Source organism: Biomphalaria glabrata, chromosome 10 (assembly GCF_947242115.1).
Source record: "Biomphalaria glabrata chromosome 10, xgBioGlab47.1, whole genome shotgun sequence".
In the NCBI taxonomy this organism is placed as follows: domain Eukaryota; kingdom Metazoa; phylum Mollusca; class Gastropoda; family Planorbidae; genus Biomphalaria; species Biomphalaria glabrata.
The window spans coordinates 1,129,330-1,150,343 of NC_074720.1; the positions used below are offsets into that span (position 1 = coordinate 1,129,330).

At 35.0% G+C, this 21,014-nt stretch overlaps 1 protein-coding gene and 1 long non-coding RNA gene across 17 annotated transcripts in view; one reads left to right on the forward strand and one right to left on the reverse strand.

Moving 5' to 3' along the window:
* The first annotated feature begins 1,672 nt into the window (after positions 1-1,672).
* LOC129928722 (uncharacterized) lies at positions 1,673-18,299 on the forward strand. 2 transcript variants are annotated; one of them, XR_008780205.1, is made up of 7 exons: positions 1,673-1,766; positions 5,594-5,693; positions 6,707-6,902; positions 8,297-8,446; positions 8,996-9,171; positions 9,942-10,071; positions 14,969-18,299. It is a non-coding gene; the product is annotated as an uncharacterized LOC129928722 (long non-coding RNA). The 2 variants fall into 2 exon arrangements; XR_008780206.1 differs by lacking the exon at positions 1,673-1,766 and adding an exon at positions 3,467-3,510.
* Positions 18,300-20,045: 1,746 nt separating this feature from the next.
* LOC106074502 (uncharacterized) overlaps positions 20,046-21,014 on the reverse strand; it is a 33,571-nt gene continuing 32,602 nt past the window's right edge. For 11 of the 15 annotated variants that reach the window (XM_056044353.1, XM_056044361.1, XM_056044360.1 and 8 more), the window contains one exon: positions 20,225-20,438. In XM_056044353.1, coding sequence (XP_055900328.1) covers positions 20,261-20,438 — 178 coding nt within the window. In that variant the 3' untranslated portion in view covers positions 20,225-20,260. The other 4 variants (XM_056044366.1, XM_056044365.1, XM_056044364.1 and 1 more) reach the window with 1 other exon arrangement.

Below are 21,014 nucleotides of genomic sequence, written 5' to 3' on the forward strand. Positions count from 1 at the left end.
TTGACTGAGACAGCTCTCCGTATTAGTATAATCATAAAATTTAGTATATCCAACTTTGTCCTGTGACTACGAGTATTGATTTTTGAGGTAACTGCAAATATTATATAAGCGTTTACAAACAAGTGGTGAATCACATTGATTTGATGTAAATTTGAGAGGGAGAGGAGAGAGAGAGATACAAAGAGGGAGAAGGAGAGAATCTCGGGATCTAATGGAGCCTCTGAGTCTACCCATCTCTAAAGAAAAATCTGTATATAATGAGTACATTAGCGCATGAGATTTTAAGTATGTGTTTTTTTAAATGCCTCTATTCAGGTTACAACTTCATGGAACCTGGAAATTGGAATGTGGGCGGAGGGTGGAAGGTGTAACCTGGACGCGGATCTCAAAAACGGCTCAAACGATTTTCCTAAAAATTTAACAGTTGATGTATGTCGCTGAGAAAAGAATTACTAGCTCGTTGGCCACACTAATGGATGCATTGGTCATAGCTTTAGAACAGATACCAACACAAGCGCTAGACAGACCTTAGAGTGAAACCCCCAGGGCATTAGACGCAGTGGAAGACCAAACAAGAAAGTGGCGACGTGGTGTACTAGATGAAGCCGAGGAGACAGGAAATAGCCATTGAAAACATTAGCAAGAGACCGTGGAGAGGGGCGTGTATTTACTGAGGCCGTATGTTCCATGAAGAGCGCAAAGGAAAGATGATGAAGATAGCCACACGGGGGGAAACTCTTGTTTGACTCTTATCATTTTTCAAGTTAAAAAAAATAAATGTAGAGCCGTTAAAGCCATTTTGAGATCCGAGTCCAGGTTCCATGAAGTTCTTACTGGAATAGAGGAATGGTATAAAAACAACGTATTTTACATTTTATTCTAGTTTAAATTTTTCCTGTTTTTTTATTTTGTGCGCAATTTGATAAGCTGTAAAACAGAGGCATACTCATGGTCTCATGCATGGACTAAAGCACCTTCTCTGTCTCTGACTTGTTTAGTCCTAGAAAGCTAATATACTCTACATTTGTGATTGTCACCGGAGTTGACAATAAATTCACACTTTAAGCCCATGGAAACTCATCAACACCTAAAATAAAACAAATTTGATCTGATTAAAAAAAGCTCCAAACAAGAGGGATTTTAGGTTGCAAATACTACATACATGAAAATCTGAAGTCGGGAGAGATAACGACGCTGATCCTCTCTCCCTTAGAAGTCCCTTAAAGGAACGGTATATAATGCTCTCCTTCATTCCATTTGGAACCCCAATGGCGGTTCTGCCTCACATTCCTATTGGCCCATTCGTCTGCCTTAACACCAGAGCGACACGTTGAGGCTGAGAATAGTTTCCCACGGAACCCATGTGGGCCCATCCTTTGTCTCTTTCAAAACGGACGTATCAGTAAAAATGTTTGCTTCAAAAAGGGACGTATCAGAAACCTCATTAGTGCTGAGATTACTCCCTTAGAGCACGTGAACGGAAGCGGGAAGTGAGTTTTAAGGTCGCCTTGTGCCCGTACAAAGATAGAATGAATTATTGTCGCACATTAACCAGTTCTCTCTATCTCTCTCCCCCCCCTCTCTCTCTCTCACTCTCTCATCCCTCTCCCAATTGCCCTTTATGCATAACGCGACATGTTTTAAGAATGTGGTTGACTGTTTCTTCATCTTCCATGCAGTGGCGGCACCGTGTTTCGTAGTTTTCTCGGAGCCATCTGAAGTAGACACCAATTTGACAGTGGCCGACTCGGAACTGGACTATGGAGGTACATTCTACCCTGTTATGTTATGATTAAACTTTAATAACATTTATTTTTGTTTGTAATCAGAAAATGTTGCATTTGGTATAGAATTATTGGAGAATGCATGCTCTTTTCATATAACACACGTTTTACTTTGTAAAACCAAAAATTAATTTAATTCAATGGGGTCAAATTAACGATTTAGGAGAGAGAGAGAGAGAGAGGGATGAGTTAAAACGCTGGTAGTGTAATGCCTTGCAGGGGCGGACTGGCTATATGGGCATTCGGGCAAATGCCCGGTGGGCCGGAACTCAATTGGGCCGGTAGGGGCAGTGAAAGGGAAGCATGAATGCCACCAAGACTCGCATTAAATTGTAAAAAGATTATACGCGCTCTTTGCAAGATGGCTGCTCTCTGTTTACAAATACTCCTTCTTCCCTAGTGCTATTAGAGCATGGAATGGGTTGCCTGAGCTAGCCAGGAAAACCAGTTAGCCTACTTGGCAGAATTTAAGTCATTTGTTAATATGAGTAATCATCTTCTTTTTTTGAAGTAACGCCTGTATTATGTAAGATAAGATAAGATAAGATATAATATTCTTTTTGCTTTCATCCCGCTTATCTAAATGGTGGCTAGCCCTAATCACAATGTGCGTTAACATCAACTTAAGCTTGATCTTGAATGATTCTGTCAGTTGTGTTCAGAAGTTGCTGCTGTCTATGGCTTGGTAAAAAATGCGTAGGTGTTTTATGCTCACAGCATAGCAAGATGGGGGCGTCTTAAATCTACTATGGAGAGCAAAGTCTCTATTACACTTTGACAAGTTTTGTCCTACAATGTGGTCATCAAGAAAGGATGCTCTAACAAAAATGAGATTCAGTTAATTTGATGTGCTCAATATGCTATACTCCCGAAAGGAAAAAGGTCATGAAGCTACAATTAGTGAGTGAAATTAGAAACACTCAACACCGTATTTGTCAGATAATCAAACTTAGCATAATGATTTTGAGGAGATGTATAATTCGATCTCCCTCATTTGGCATGTTGGGGGCCGGATTGCATAAAGATGGAATTATCTGTTTTTATGGCCTATTATAAAACAAGCACAACGACCAACCGCCTTTACTTAAAAGTCTGTATGATTTCAAGTAGAGTTATGTAAAGACAGGGTGTTTTAAAAATAAGTTCAGAATCTCAGTTTTCACCGGATTATGGACCCATCCAAGGGAGATCAGGCAGTTTACCTGATGCATTGCTTATCAGTAGTGTTCCATTCTAATGAAATTCGTCGAATTTCGGAAGCATTTAGTAGTTTTACATTATTTAAATCCTTAAAATTTCTCCCTAAACATTTTCTAATTCCCTCTATAGTAATATCTGTACTGTAAACCAACGAAAAAGCATTTATTGAAAATGTTTTAATTCTTGTGTTGTATTTAAAATACTTTTTAGCGCGCTAAAATGGACGGAATGTTAACGTGACATTAAAAGTGACGTACTTTTAATAGCAAAGTCTAGATAATTATAGTAACATACAAGACAGACTAGAACCGTCATGGAGGTAATCAGCACCACAGACCTACATATATATTATATCTAGACTAGACATGGAGATCTCTTTTAACACTACAAATAATGCGAATTTTTTTTTTTTAAACCCGAGTTGATGTGTGTTTTATATAGGTTGCACCACTCGGTGTTTAGGAGTAACATCCCTTGTAACAGTTGTTGTCAACCAAGATCATGGATGGCATACCAGCTGATTTTGGTGTGTTTAGCTTTAGCTTATAGATCTAGAATCTTAGATCTAGAATCTATCTTTTTTTCACGCGCTGTCTCACGAAGATTTAAAATAATTATTAGATCTAGAACTTGTTGATGCAAATGAAGCAGCGTTCCTTTCAATGTGTCAGTTTATTTCTAGACTCCAAACTTAAACTTATTGATTATTGTTTCTGTTACACTGTTAGTGACTGTTTAGACAGTTTTATTGAGTTTAGTTCTAATTCATTGACATTGACCCCGAGTGATTGAGTCACATTGGTCTTCAGTAGACAGTCATAAGTCATAGACATAGATCTAGTATATATACACATTTGATCATATCTAGATCTAGAAAACAAGACTAGATTTGACTAGATTCTAATGCAGATTTACATAAATTTGTGGTATCTGACAATTCAGACATGCTCTCAATGTCTCATCTCTCTTGTTCCATGTCAACCGATGTTAGGTCAAAATGCCACCAAAAAAAATCATAACTTTCTGTTAAACTTACAGTCATAATTTATACACCATTGGAAAGTTCTGTTTAAGTATTTTAAATGTACTAACGAAAAATTGTTTTTTCAAAGATAAATTTTGTATTTCTCATCCCTACTATTAGTGTCACTCTATCAGAAGCTTCTTTTTATATGTCATAATATTCCATACATCATAATGCTCCCCTCCCCAAGCCATGAATTTTAGTATCCCATGCCTCCACATGCAACAAAAATCTAAAGCCCTACAATGGACTACATGCATTTCATTTTGTTTTTAATAATTAGTTATGACTCAGTGGTATATGGTAAATATATAATACAATTTAAAATTATTGGTCTTGACCACAAATGCATTCACTCATTAAATCAATAATTCTCACACTTGTAGTGGATGATAAAATACAAATATTTAACCTATTCTTTTTAACTGAAGCCTTAGACAACTAAGCTATTGTCTAGATCGAAACTGCAGGGGTTAAATTTACCATAAAAATTTTATTTGCAATTTCTACAAGCTTATCTATATTTGAGAGCCAGCATTTTAAACTTTTTTTTTGTTATGTTTTTAATCTGTATGAAAGCATGTGTTTGTAAAAAAAACTTTTTTATGACTAGAAGTAGATCTTCAAGTAGGCCTTTATTCTAAAGCAAAACTTTAAAGTCCTAAAAATTGTCACAGTGTCATGTTAAAAGTGTAAAGGTGTATGCATTTGGTGGGTGGGGGTAAAACACAGTTTGTAAAGATGGGTTATTCTAAATAAGGTGCCTCTCTATATCCAGATCTATGACAAAATAAAAATCAATAAGTGAGAGTTGACTAAGTAGCAAATAAAGAAATGATTGTAGTACTGGTTGTTCCACTGAATATACAAGGGCCAAAAAGTGTAGTGTTGGGGGAGGGGGTGTTTCTTTAAAAATATTATATGTCATGTGTGTTCGGGAGAATTTTAATGTAGGTAGATAAGACTACTACTGATGAACCTAAGAAGAGTTTGTGCATACTCCACAATATGGGTTTTCAGGCCATTCGATTGAATGATCAAAGAGACAAAAAATAAAGGTGGCTTATAAATCTAAGGGCTAGAAAATTGTGTTAGTTGTGGGGTAGCATTTTTATGCGGGCTTTTTTATTTATGGATTCAAAAGTGTTGAAGGGGATATACACATGTAGCAACTATTTTAACAGTAGTGCAGCATGGGTATCAGATATAGCTATGTGTTTCTAGAATTCGAGGACAGCTGTTTCATAAGAATATCTACAATGGCCAAACTGATAGGCCTAACAAGTGTTTGTGTTTGTGTTTGTAAAAAATAATAGTTGTTAAGTAGTGAATACATTTTTTTTTTTTTTTTTATTGTAATAGGGAAAAAATGAGTATGCCAAATCTACACTTATCTTGTAGTTAGTTAAACACCACTAGCGATCTACTGAGTAGTTCTGTTAATTTCTTTTATATTCCAGCCATCTCCCCTCATTGTTAGCCACCCATTCTTGAAATTCTTTTGTTTTGATCTCTTGCTTTGTCACAAGATTATAAGAAGTTATTTGCTGCAACTGAACTAGATACTTTTATGTTTTGTTTTTAGGTACTTCTTATAGTGAAGAGTGGTTCAGGCAAGACCAGTTTGTGTTCCATAATACTTGCTAATACTATTGCAAGGGACACAAGAAGAATTGGTGTAACAAGTAAGTTCTACCTCGCACTCATGCACACTTAATACTAATGTATTCATGGATTGCCAAAAGTAGATACCTAGGGTTAGGTTAGGCCAGAGGTAGTTAAAATTGTTCATATATCATGTTAAATCAATTGCCTGGTTGGCAACTATTTCTTGGATAACTTAAAAAAATAAATCATTATTATTATTTTATTATTATTATGGCTTTTATATAGCGCTACTTTCATGCTTATAGCATGCTCACAGCGCTTTTGGTCCAATCTCATTTGTGGACCAGTGGGGGGGAGGGGGTATCTAGGAGTTGGCGCTCAGTAAACACAACTCTGAGTCGGGTGTCGAACCTCGAGCCCCCTTCTAGGTAGCCAAGCCAAGTTCAAGCGCACTTGGCCTCTCGACCACACTTCCCACCCATTAAAACATATGACTATAACAATTTCACAGTTTTATCTCCTTTCATCATCCTTTTTCTACTATAAAAGTATAGATATACTGAGTAACTCTATATTACAAACAGTATACCTGATGCTAAATATACATTTTGAAGTAGGACTGAGAACTGAAATCTTTTTGTTGTTGTTGTTGACTCTATCTCTCTTCAACTACCTCCATTGATATCTAAATAGATCCCTTTGCATCCTTCCCCTCAGCCATCTTCTTTTTTAATCCTTCAATCATTTTCTTCCCTATAATTATTGACATTTTAAACTAGGAACCACCATCACAGTCTAAAGCCCATATCATTAGGTCTGGGTTGTGGCCACTCATGTTGTGGGCTACCTATATATTTCTAATAATATTTTTAATTAAAGTCTAGACTATACTTTAGTCTGAGATTGATGTCTGCAGTAGGTCTATCAGGTTTGCAGACATCAATGGTAGTATGTGGGAGGAAATAGCCTAAGATCAGACAGACTGTGCGGTGCTGGTGAGACCAGCAAGCTTTAAACTTAAGTTTTGAAAAGTACCCTTCAGTTAATACATAGACCATATTATCCTTATAATCTAATGTTTTTATTTCAGTTTCCTCTTCTGATGATTGGGAAATTCCATTTGAAAGTATCACAGTTCTCCAGTGGCTAGGAAGTGGAGCTCATGGGCCTGTGTTTCTTGGCAAACTCTGTAATGAAGAAGTAGCAGTCAAGAAGGTCAGAGATGTTAAAGAGACAGACATTTGGAACTTAAGGAAACTGAATCACCCAAACATTATAGCCTTCAAGTAGGTTCTATTGTAGTATTTTTGCATTTTCCATTGTCTTTTAACTCATTGACTGCAGGTTTTTTTTTTTGGTGTTTTGTTTTTGTAAAGATACTTTTTTAGACAATGTTTTTTCCTAACATGACTAAAACAAAAATTTGTAATATAAGTACTAGCAATAACAATCGACACCAGCACTAAATCTGTCAGACTTCTTTTTTAATTTAAAACAATAAGTTTTAGACATTCCTGCTAAAAAAATACATTATTGTTCCCTGGATGTGATCAGTCACAGCTGGGTTTAAAGTCAATTTAAAATTTATCTTTTTAAAAATGTATGCAAAGCAGCAAGTATAATTTTTATTATTAATTAAAACATCTCTAAGCTGTAGATTTATCTCTGTACATCATCCTCATCTGTCCATTAGTATATCTGTTGTTTTTTTTTGTCTTTTGCCTTGAATAGAATCTTTTTTAGTGACAGACCCATCCATTCTTTAATGTTGTCTTCCCATCACTTTTTCCTTCTGCCTCTTCCTTTTTTCTGGTACTGTTCCTTGAAGAGAGAGTCTTTGCAAACACTGAGAACCTTGTAATTGTTCATTAAGTTTTAGTACCCATTTTTTGACTGTAGTCAGCAGGTCATTGTGAGTGTGATCCAGTTTTGAATCTTCTCATAGAAAATAGTTTTTTTTATTGTGTTATAAACCAAAGGAGGTGATGGGGTAGGCAGGGAATTAGGAAAATAACTGTATAGGATAGACACAAGACAACATATTTCCTTCTGCATCAGTAAACATTGTCAGATGTAAAATGAGAATATTTTACTTTCTGAAGTTTTGAGCAATTAAACAGCAGTAAGGACTCACATAAGATTGGAATCTTGATTACATTGTATCATATTCTTAGCTGTATGGCTTGATAATTTTATTTGCACAACTATACATGCTAACTCTGTTTTTTTTATCTTAATCCTCTAAATCTGTTTATTTGAATCTTTTTCCAAACCTCTATATTATATTATGATAGATGTCATAGTAATAGCAATAAGTTTCATATGCTGAAAGCTAAGTTTATTTTGTTACAAAAACATATTGTTATAGTATGCAGGAACTTAAACAGATTATATACTACAGTAGCTATGTTCCTTTGTCAGAGATTTTCATTCATACTTGAAAGTGCAAAGAGAAACATCCTTCTTGTTTTAGAAATTCTTCAAATTCTTTAATGATGTAGCGGTAAATTGTTTTCTTAGTTTTACCTGAAACTGGGTTTTTCTCTTAGTGCAATTAGCTAGAACTAATATGTGTGTTTCTACCTACTTTTGGAATGCTGTCACTACCAACCTCTCAGCAATCATTTTGTGATTATGTTTAAAAAGAATTATTTCAAATTTGTTTTTGTTTTGTCTGCAGTGTTCTTGTGGCATCCAATGATATTGTCAGGAACCAGCCGAGAGTGGAATGAAAAAAAAAGCACTAAAATGTCATTTGCTGGCACTGTGGCCTGAATGGCATCAGTCATTTGAAATAAAATGTGCAGTGAAATGAAAAAGTAGACATTTGGTAAGTAGCCTGGTGTAATTTCTCCTGCCTAAAAAAATAATTTACCTGTATTTTATGACATGACTTTATGGTCTTAGATGTCCACACTTATAATCACAACAAATTTCTATAAGGATCAATAAAGCAGTCTTAGTCTTAGTATTGATATGCAAAATATGATTCCTTAAGTTTTCATCATTTTTTGTTGTTGTTGTTGCTGTAATTTTTTTTTTTTAGATAAAGATGTGTATATAATTTCAATGACAATGACAGTCAGAATAAGCATTATAATTGTCATTTTAGAACTAAAATGAGAAATAATATTTTTAAGATGACCCAAAAATGATCTATTTAACCAGCAGACACAGCTGTACATTAGTTTTCGTGTCTGAAATCTTTGTCATGTGTGATACTTTTATGCAAACTAGGTTTACTACTATTAATTGACTAAAATATGTGCAATATTTACCACACACTCTATATAAATGAAATTTATAAAATCATTAAGTTCAACACACTCCCTAAAAGACCATCACCAAAGAATAGTAAATATCTTTCTCTTTTTTTCAGGAGTGCAAAGCTCAAAAATAGACCATCATTTAGACAAATTCTCATGCACCTTGAGATTGCCTCTGCTGAATTACTTTGGTTTCGACGGGAGGACTTTTCTGAATCTCAATGAAGTCCTTAACTGAAAGACACAGATTCTGTCATTATCATCAAGATAGTCTAAGAAAGGATCTGAGGTATTCTCACTTTCTAATTACAATATATGGATAAAAAACCTGCAAACAACACCGCCTAGCGATTACGCACCAAGCAAACTTAACCTCTAGACCATCGGAATGTCCAAACATTCTTTTGGTCCAGAGTCATTCGCCTATATGCAAATTACCACCCCAGTGGTCAATTGTCACTGGTTCGAGCCTTGGTCGGCGCAGTCCCTTATTTTCATCGCATTTAATTCATTACTTTCTCTCATTTAAAAACTTGATCCCATGTGCTGCTGTTTATTTATGTATGTATCATTAGTTGTATCCAAATAAGTGTTTCCCATTTTTTTGTAATAACACAACATTTTTGCACATAGGAATAATTTAGCTTAACATTTATCTTATTTTTAAAGGTAGAATGTTCCTCACATGTAAAATATATATTTTGAAACACATTTTCTATTTTGTATTAGAATTTATGTTTAGCATAAAATTTGTTATTATAATCAAAATATTGAAAAAAAATGACTTTATGACTTTGGGTCCTTGAAGTGCATACCCGGTATCTTATTTAAATTAGACCCAGCAGTGGTAAAAAAAATTCAATGCTAACAAATGGTTTTTGAGCCGAAGAACCCAAGTTATGTGAAATAATTTTGGATATTTTCACCTCTTCATTCATAAGTTTAAATACCCCCGAACCTGACCCTTACTTATTTATGATGTTGATGTTTTATTTTCTGTATGATTATTTTGTATCATTGCAAACATTCAATTTTAGTGATGAATTTTTTTTTTATCAGGTGAGAACAATTACTGACTATGTACAATAATAGTAGAAAGAGTATAATTCGTCCAATCATAAAAGTTCTAGAAAAGCTAGATCGACATGGTAAAAAAACTGACACATAAGTCAGAGTCTGAAGTCACCATGTAAGTAAATTTTCTTGTTGTGTGAGTGTATCTTTATTTCCCCAATCTATAGCTCACACTCCACTATCATACCACAAGGGATCCTTGGGCATGTAGAGAAATGAAAAGATAGACTTACAAGAGGCAGACTTTTAGGCTAAAGTTAAATGACAAGGTAGACATAATGTCAAAGTTAGGGTCCTCAATTGAGGAACTGATAAGACTTGTAATTTACTACACTGTTAAGTAAATATTAACTAGCAATCATAAAGAAAATCTTTATCCATCCATCCATCCCAGTGGCGCTACAGCCCATGGAGGGCTCTGACCTGCTTCAACACATCCTTCCATTCAGATCTCTTCTGGGCCTTTTGTCTCCATGCCCTGACCCCAAGCTGCTTCAGATCTGCTTCTACATCATCAATCCAGCGCATTCGGGGTCTGCCTTTAAGTCGCCTGCCTTTTGGTTTTTGTCTGTAAACGGTTTTCGCTCCTCTGTTATCTGACATTCTTTCAAGGTGACCTGCCCAACGTAGTCTGTTCTTTTTTATTTCTGTCACTATTGGTGGGTCTTCATACAATTGATATATCTCATGGTTAGTGCATGTCCTCCACCCTGTTTCATCCTGTATGGCACCATAGATTTTCCTAAGAATTTTCCTTTCCCAAGTATTAAGTAAATTTTCAGATGTTTTAGTCAGTGTCCAGGTCTCACTTCCATACATTGCTGCTGGTCTTATTATGGTTTTGTATATTATTTTATTGGTTTTCCTTGAAATTGTTTTGCTCTTAAGTAAATGGTGGGTGCTATAAAATGCCCTGTTGCCTCCTGCTATTCTTTCCTTTATTTCTGTTTGTATGTCATTTTTTAAATTAATAGTACTTCCTAGATATTTGAAAGTTTGGACATTTTCAAATTCGTGGTCTTTGATTTTGATTTGCTGTCCCTCTGTTTGATTGTCTCTTGTCATTGCGATGTACTTGGTTTTACTGTCATTGACCTCAAGTCCTGCTGGTCAAGATGCTTCTTCTAGTTGTATGAAGGCTCTAGCGATGTCAGAGGTTTCTTTACCCAATAAGGCAATGTCATCGGCATAAGCAAGGTATTGTAGAGGTTGGCTGTATATTGTCCCTGTTGGTTGTGGACCCGTGTTTTCTCTCCTGAAGTAGTTAGTGATAGTTCCTCTCATGTGTATGTGTATATTTTTTATAACTCTCTCCAGTGTCAAATTGAAAAGCATGCAGGAAAGTGCGTCTCCTTGTCTTAATCCTCGTTTAATCCTAAATTCCTGTGAGTGTTCTCCTTGTATTATGACTTTGCTTTTTGAGTTGTTTAATGTCATATGTATAAGTCTTGTCAGCTTGTTGGGTATTCCAAAATCCTGTATAGTGTCATATAGGTATTTCCTTCTGATACTGTCATAAGCCATTTTATAGTCTATAGTCTATATAGAGTTGGTGGATTGGTATGTTGTATTCTTGGCATTTTTCTAGTATACATCTTAGTGTGAAGATGTGATTGGTTGTGGATTTGTTGGGTCTGAAACCACATTGGTAGTCACCTAAGATTTCTTCTGAATATTTTCCAAGCCTTTTAGTTATAAGCCTAGACAGTATGTTATAAGCCACATTTAGTAGAGAGATTCCTCTGTAATTACAGCACTTTAACTTGGATCCTTTTTTGTGTATTGGGGTTATAAGAGCCTTTCCCATTCTGTTGGTATTACTTCTTCTTCCCAAATTCTTGTTATTAGTCTGTGTATTTGGGAATGTAAGTCTTTCCCTGCATATTTAATTAGTTCTGCTGTGATTTGGTCCTCTCTTGGTGCTTTGTGATTCATCATGGTCCTAATTATTTCTGATGTTTCAATGAGTGTTGGAGGGTTCACTAAGGGATCTGGTCCCCCATGTGGCAGTTCATATTCTCCATTGTCTGAATCTTCTGTGGTATTTAGGATCTCCTCAAAGTATTCAGTCCATCTTTCAATTACCCTGTTGTTTTCTGTAATAAGCTGACCATCTTTGTTCTCACACATGTGTGATCTAGCTTGAAATCCGTTCTTTTCATCTTTAATTTTCATATACATTCCTCTCATGTCTCCCTCCTTTGCTAGTTCCTCAATTTGAATAATCTTGGACTTTTCCCATTCCCGTTTTTTCTTTCTCACAACTTTTGTGGCCCTTCTTCTTGCTTCATTGTATTGCTGTCTAGTGTTTCTGGTTTCTCTCTGTAGCATTATCATCCGAGCATTGTTTTTCTCTTCTATAATTTGTCTGCATTCATCATCATACCACCCCATTCTCTCGTTCTTTTGTTTGTCCAACTACCTCTTCTGCTGTTCTTTTGATAGCATGCTTTATTATTTCCCAATGCTCATTTATGTTATTTTCGCTGTCCTTTTCTAATGTTGTTAGTTTCGTTTGGAGTGCAATTCTATAAGTTTCTGCAACAAGTGGATCCTTTGTGAGTTTTTGACTATCATATTGCTGTGCTCTCTTTCTTTGGTAATTGTGTATGGTACTTATTAAGCTATCAAAGGCTGGTTCATCTATGGAACAACCAGATAGACATGTTAACTACCTCACCCTAAGGTCAATGTTAGTCAACAATCACAAAGAGGAGTGGCTCAACCAATGGGCATCAGGAAACACAGGCAGAGCCATGTACAAAGAAATGACTACGCCTAACAAACTGGACAGTATTAACTTCCTCCCCCACAAAGAACAATCTACAATCTTCCAACTAAGAACAGGACACACACTTCTATTAAATTACCACCTGAACAAAATAAATTCTACACAACTCCCCCTTTGCAAACACTGCGCCCACCCCTTTGAAACCATAAACCATATCCTCTTTGAATGCCCCTCCCTAATCCACCTTAGGCAGACCCTACTTCCACTAAAGCCCAACATAACCAACACCCTGTATGGCAGTGCTGAACAACTGAAGAAAATAGCACACTTTTTTTCCTTGGCACAGTCTGCAAAAGAGCTCACAGCTCAGCAGCAATAAAGCTGGCTAGAAGAAGAAGAAGAAGAATGGTACTTATTCTTTGTCTAAGTTTAGCTTTTACTATTAGGTGGTCTGAGTCAGCATTTACTCCTCTGAAACTTCTTACATCTAGTATATCTGATCCATGTCTCTTATCTAGGAGTATATGATCTATTTGATTCTGGGTGTTGCCATCAGGTGAGATCCAGGTAACTTTATGAATATTCTTATGTTGGAATTTTGTGCTGCTGATAGACATTGCTTTTCCTGATGCCAAATCCACTAATCTTATGCCATTATTGTTGGTCTCTTCATGTAAGCTTTCTTTGCCAATTATTGGTATGAATGCTGGTTCTTTTCCAATTTTTGCATTGAAATCTCCTAGGACTATTTTGATGTCATGCTTTGGTGCTTCATCATAAATTCTTTCCAGTCCATCATGGAAGGCTTCTTTTGTATTATCATCTGCATCTTCAGTAGGGGTATGGACATTAATAAATGATATGTTGAAGAATTTTCTTCTCAAACGTAGTGAGCAGAGTCTATCACTTACAGGTTTAAATCCAATGACATTACCTTTTTAACAGCAAAACCTGTACCTAAGTTATTAGTGCTTCCACCACTATAAAATATAGTATACTCCTTGGTTCTGAGAATGTTTGAGTCTTTCCACCTGATTTCCTGTAGGGCTACAAGGGGTATCCTATATTTCTTTAACACTTCAGTAAGTTGGGCTAGCGCACCTGCTTTATAAAGGCTTTGCACGTTCCATGTTGCAAAACAAAAATCATGTCCTTTTCCAGGCCTAGGTCGTTTTCAGTTGAGATCTGTCCGGGTTTTCTTGTGTGTATTAGCTTTCGTAACAGTATTTTTTTATATGACAGAGTTGTTAGCCCTGTGCATAACCATCTGGGGAGCTGTCCCTTTCAGCTCTCTGGATAGCTGACTTTATTTTTGGGTAAGGTGCCCTAGCCTTTGTGGATCCCTCCACTTCCTACAAGGCAGCAGGTTTGATTTTGGTCCACCCCGGGTATTTTATTTCCCCGGTACCCACCATATCTGTAGGGCATTCCCCTATCCACCACCTGGGGAGGCTCTCAATGAGGGATCAAAAAACTCCACACGAGAAGGAAAATCTTCACAAAATGGTATTAGGATGCACAGGCTGAATTATGTACAGATAAATGGCCTGCCATTAGACCTATAAATGTTTGACTTATTAAATATGTATGTGACAAAATATAAAAATGGTATTCCTTTACCTATCCCTTAGTCTGTTGGATCATTGGGGCACCAAGCAAGACTTTTGGATGTCTTTCTCCATTCCTCCCTGTCTTTTGCCTTCTTTAAAACCTATTTCAATGGTAGGCCCGTCCATTCTTTTATGTTGTCCTCCCATCGCTTTCTCTGTCTGCCTCTTCCCCTTTTCCTGGTACTGTTTCCTGAAAGAAGGTCTTTGAAGATCTTGTTATATGGCCATAGATTTTAAGCTTGCATTTTTTTTTACAATAGTTAGCAGGTCATCATGGGGTCCGATCGCTGCAGTAACCCTGTCTCAAATCTCCTGGTTTGTGATGTGGTCTTTGAATGTGATACCTAGGATCCTTCTGTCTCATCTCTGTTCCATTGCTAGGATCCTCCTCTCTAGCTCTGCAGTCAGCGTCCAAGACTCGCAAGCATATAAAAATGTGGCCATTACCAGGGAGCACATCAGTCTGATTTTGGTGCCGAGGGCTAAGCCCTTGTTTTTCCATATTATTTTAAGTTTTGAAAGGCCTGCTGTGGACTGTGCTATTAGGACCAATAGTTTGGTATTCAGAAAAAGAAATGAATTTTAGAATGTTATACATCTAGTTTTTTTTTAAGAGATAGAGATGAGACAACAAAAATAAAGACACTTTTTTTTTTCTCTTTTGACTTTAGGCCTGACTCTATAAAAAACACAGAAGGGAGCATGACAACCAGGTCTTAGCTGGTACCACCACCTCCTACGAAAATGCGTGCCAGGAAGTCTTGTCATCGTCGCAATAACAGCAGAGGGTCTATGAAAGACATTACCTCTCCGCTCAAATCTCAATCTACATATGAAGCTTCACTGGACACCCAAACATCAGACAAACTAAACCCTGCAGGGCTTCATCCTACTGACTTATGCTAAGACTTTAAACTTTTTGGGACCTGCCACTGCAATCAGGGAGTATCGAAGTGAAGATGAAGCTGATGGGCAAGAGACTAGGTTAACTCATATGGAAAACAACATTAAAAAACGTCAAGTTCATTGTAGCAAAAACTCATCCATTTCTGCCTCAAGGCACTCGCCAATCTCAAAACTTTCTCCTGTAAGTAAAAGCAGAACTCATCCTATCAAGACAATAACTTTAATGATGTTTGTTTTGGCTGTAATGGTGGCTGCAGTGATGCTACTTGTAGCAGCAAATGCTCATCCCAGGTCAGTGCTGATGTGGAGAGCATATGTGACCTATCCCCTCTGCCCAGCCCAAAACAGAACATGGAAACTATGAGTGAAAAATCCTCTCCAGATATTGACCTCTCATCCTGACCTGAAACCTTTATTTCAATGCTGACATAACAAACAGATGGTTTGGTTGTTGTTGTATTTCAAAAACACGAATGTCTACCAAACTTGAGGCCCACTTTCTTCAATTCTTTACAAAGGTAACCTGCAGCATGTTAAAAGGATGAAGTTTGTGATAGGCTTCTTAAAAAGTTGGTTCCAATAGAAATTAAACTGAGTTAATTCATAAGTATCAATTTTAACCAGGTGTATTTCAAATGTCTAATAAGTCCACTTGGGCATTATTTGTTTATTGGGAGCTCTGTTTGGTTAGCCAGTCCACTAGGAGTTTTGTCTCTTTCATAAAAATGAACATTTTTAAAAATCTCCTTAAAACTTAAAGATGACTCTATTTTCAAAAGCTAATTGCATTTAAGATTTGGGTGGCAGATTGGCTTAGCCAATACACAAGGAACTACTGCATATTGGTAATACGCTAATGCACAGGAAAATAGTATTTATTGACTATTGCTAACAACCAATATAAAAAGGATTTTCAGCCAGTGCATGTTTTCAAGAGGGGAAAAGTCCTCTTAAATAAATACAATGATTTTGTTGTCAGTTTTCTTTGCTTCTTTTCTCCTCATTTTCATCTTTGCTAATGACACATTTATTTGTTTAGCTCAAGTTTATTTATTTAATGATAATATTTTATCAAATCTTTGAAATAATAAAAAAAAAATTAAAACTAAGATATCACATTTTTTAACTGTTTCTCTCCATAATTATTTACCACATTCTGGTGGAATCAACGCTGGTATCGTCAGTTAGGAGGGAAAGAGTTAAAACTGTTTTGTTATGTATCTTAGAACATGGTAACCACTATTGGCATTTCGAGATAATAATAAAAATAGATGCATATTTTTTCATGTCTTTTTTTTTGCATTATTAAAAAGAATGTATGCATCCAAAACAGTGTTACCCAACCTAGAGCCTGCAGGCCATATCTGACCCATGATGCAGTGCAGTTTGGCTTTTGAAGCTTCTGCTCATGGTGCAGAGACTAATGTCATTGGACTTGCCTTTTTTTTATGTGGCCCATGACATGTATAAGAAATTCAGCCTTCAGGCTGGAAAAGGTTGGGCAGCACTGACCTAAATCATCCCTTTTGAGTTTTGTCCACATCAATACATGATTTTATTTCCTGTCCAATTTTTCATAGACCTAAAAAACTTGTTGGATTTTTTAAATGTTGATAGAATAGAAAGAAAAAAAAAATTTCCTTTTCAGGGTGGGGTGCTCTGTAACCTTAAGTTTTTGGACTAGTATTTAAAAATAGTATTCAGTCCTACAAAAAGATTAGTTTGAGACTTAAAATTGTTTTGTTGTTTTATAAGGTCCATTTTAAAAATGTCATCACCTCCAACTTGAATTATTCTCAATATGAAAAACAAAGTGTGAATTATTTTGTCATAGAAACATTTATTACAACATAAACTGAAAAAAAAAGTTAAATATTATATAAATATTGTATATTACAATAGCTCATGATTTTTACAAACGAGTTTCACTTCAGTTTCTCTGTGGCTAATTACTCTTATTTCATACACTTATAAGTGTATATTTGTTTGTATAGATCTTTATTTATTTTAACACACATCTTCTTTTCTCTAGAACTTTTCTTAAAGTTTACCAGTGACATTTGTATTAGATGTCCAGATGATACTTGTTTTTATTTGACCACATAAATTTGTCATTATTCCATTCATTAGACAAACTGCAAAAGTTTTGCTGGATAAAACTTGCTTCATCAAAACATTGGTTTCGCTGGCTGGACTATCACCTTGATTCTACCTCTTATTGAAAAGAGTTCATCTTAGTTTATGCTTTTGTTTAACTTTTGCACTCTCAAATCTACTAAACGTTAATCATAGAAAAGTAATGAAACATTTTTTTTCTTCTTTGCCATGTCTACTACCATTGTTAAAATAGATACAATTGTGAGGGAGTTTTAAAAATGTAATTAGCTAGATTACTAGCACACAGCCACTCATTGAAATTAATTTTAGTGGAAAGGGGAGGGGGGGGGGACAAAAAAGTGTTTTCAATGTTGTTTTGTTGTATGCTTTATTTTAATTGTCATTTATTTTCTCTTGCTATTCATTCTCTAAGTACCAGTATGAAGAAACCAAACAAGCTGCTGAGGGAACATCTGATTAATACTTTTTTATATATATAAATTGTATTTGGTAGCATTTTTTTAGCTTTTTTTTTCTAAAGCATTTATTGTTGACTTAATTTAAAATATTCTTTTATCTCAGATTTGTGATTAGTACATTAAAACAAAAAAAAACAACAGTTTTGTAATATGATATATTATTATTCATCACTGTTACTAATCCATATTTTTTTTTTTACATTTAAACACCTTTTATATTGACAGAACTCTTTTGTGTTCTCCTGATTCCTACAATCATTCTAGTGGCAGCCATTTTATTTCTTGTCATTTGTAGAACTATGATTCAGTTGTTATTGTTGTGAATTAGTCCTGCCAATGGTTATTATGTATTTATATGGTTTAACATTTTTTAAAAATTATTGTAAAGACAATCTAAATAATGCCTGTCCTGTCAGGACTTTATTTATGATTAGATTTTTAAATGTCTAGGTAATTAAGTAAAATTTTAATTGCAATATGTGTGTGTATTAAAGAATAATTGTTATCTTTTGCTTGATGATTATACATAGTCTCGAAGTTCAGCCTAACAGACATACCATACACACTCAGTTTGTTCATAAAATAATTAACAATATGTATGATAAGTTAAAATAAAATATGAGTTTAATAGAATAATATTTATACAATAATATCGAAAGGAATAATGTGAATGATAATTTTTCACAAATAAATATAAAGATAAAAAGTCATAAATTCATTGTAAGTAATAACTTAAAAAAGCATAAATAAAGTAAGCACCAATATGTTGCTTGAAAACACTGACATCAACATCACAGTTTCATATCGTATGCCAAAGATTGGTCTCTGTAATAAGTTCTGTATAAACTGCCAACGGACATCAATCATGATAGCGGCATACTAGAACTGTCATTAACTTCTGACCAACAATACAAAGATGACGACGACAATGTCCAGGGTAATACCAAAAACCCACAGCATTGAATCAACAATGAAATAATTAACTGAAACCCTATAAAAATAACAGACAATCTCTAAAACTAGAAATACGAACAAATCTGTTTAAAGAATATCGTTACAATATAAAATACAACTCACCCTAAACAGAGGTCAAATAGTCCTAACAAGAATTAATCCAAGGCAATATGGTAAGGCTGACCAGTAGTATAAAACCAAGATTCCTTCAGGACCTCAAAAAGTACATCTTGTCTATCAATTACAATAAGGCGAAAATGCCCCCAAAATAAGAGCTGATAAATTACGTCACTCATGACAATAGGACAAGGAATAAAATGTTGCACAAAATATTAATACCATGAATGACGTCATCGCCTACAGAAGAAAGTGGCGCTATTTGATAGTGTACATTTTTACAAATATACTCAACAACATTACTAACTGCGACAAGCTTAATTTGGGCAGTCTTAACTACATTGAATCACATATGTGTATGTACAAATGTACATAAGTGTTTAAAGTGTATATGGTCTTATCAAGTAGATCTGTAATGAAACTTGTAGACTCCTGGCTCCACTAACACAAATGTTATCAGTAGGTTCTATACTTTTTCTTCGTTCTCATTTTATGTTAAAGTGTTCAGACGACTAAACCAATACATGAGATGAACTGCGCAGTGGTTTCCAAATCAGGGAGCTTTCCGTATAGTTTTCTTTCTATTGAGGTGTTTTGGGGCCAGTGTCTAGTACGGGCCTCTTGGTAAAGAGAGCAGTTTTGGAGGACATGGTCGGCATTATCTGGTGACACTCCACATGGGCAGATTTCACTGGTTCCAATTTTGAGCTTCCGGGCTCTATGTTTTTATTCTAGACATTTGTATTGTGCTAGCATTTTAAACATTATTTTATTGTGCATTAATGTTTATGTAAGAAACATTTTCCTTATTACTGATTTTATTATGGATAAATATTTGTACAAAGTTAAAAGAATAAGATCGAACTGTAGGCATACAGTTGAATAATTATATCTAGGCCTATATAGGTCAAATTCAACCCCCCACCCCCCCTTTGCAATACAAAAGTTATGAAAAGTTTGTTTGGTTAACTATATTTTGAAATTCATGATAAAATTTTAGTTTAACTACTTTATTTTAGTTGAAAACTTTAGTGCAATCAAACTCATTTTGTTATAATAAAAATTTAATTATTTTGTTTTTAAAGCCATAATTCAAATAATATTCTCAGCCTGTACCCAATTCATAATTTGAAAAAACTGGAATTCTTAACATTCATAATCATTGGCTGTACAGATAAAAGCAACAAGGGTGAGGTACAATTCAGTATTTAATCACAGTATTAAGTTACAAAATTTCAAATCTAGAATTAACAGAATTCACTGATCTTTATGACAATTGAAGAAAGCCACAATACAAAGTTGACACTGTGAAAAGTCTTCTAAGAAAAAACTGTCATGCTGTGAAAACTCACTCTTTTTCATTTTGGCTGAAAGAAAAAAAAAGAAAAAATTTTATTTAGCTTTTTTATTTTAAACATTAGAATACATTGAATACCAAAGCACGATATAGCTGGAGTATATTAAATTAAGATGTGATGCTCTATTGAGTTTATAAAAGTTTAGGGCTAGTAGCGGATTCTTTGTCCTCACATGAAATGTATCATGTAATGATAATGCAAAGAACAATCCACAAGTTGTAATTTGTACACTGTAATTTAAAGAAATTTAACAAGATTTAAAAAAAAAAAAAGGTTTAAAAAAAAATACCGCAGGTTATAAGATGCTGTCTTTTCCAAACAGAATGAGAATTTGTAACCAAAAGCATGTTAAGAACTTACATAATAATTTGTATCAAATCAAATCATATACTATCAAATATCTTAGTTTATGAGAACTGATCTGGTTTTCGGAGTTGACTATAACAATGGAATCTCTAATTGCAGGGGGGGCGGTTGCCCCACTAGCTACCCCCTAAGGCCACCACTGCTTTAACTGAATGTATTGAAATATAGCCAAAAAGAATAATCTTCATTTACATGAAACATTTTAGGAGACATTGCCAAATATTTATAAAGATATTTAAAATTAGTTTTAATTTATTAGCATTTTTATATGTATATATTGTGGACACACCTGATTTCTGTATGTGTCCGCAGACCACATATTCTGACGGGCCGCATGTGGCCTGCAGCCCATAATTTGCTAACCCTGCTATAGACTATAGTCTAGGTCTAATATTTAATTTAAGTCATTGGTTAATATGCATGACTGAATGCAAGACGCG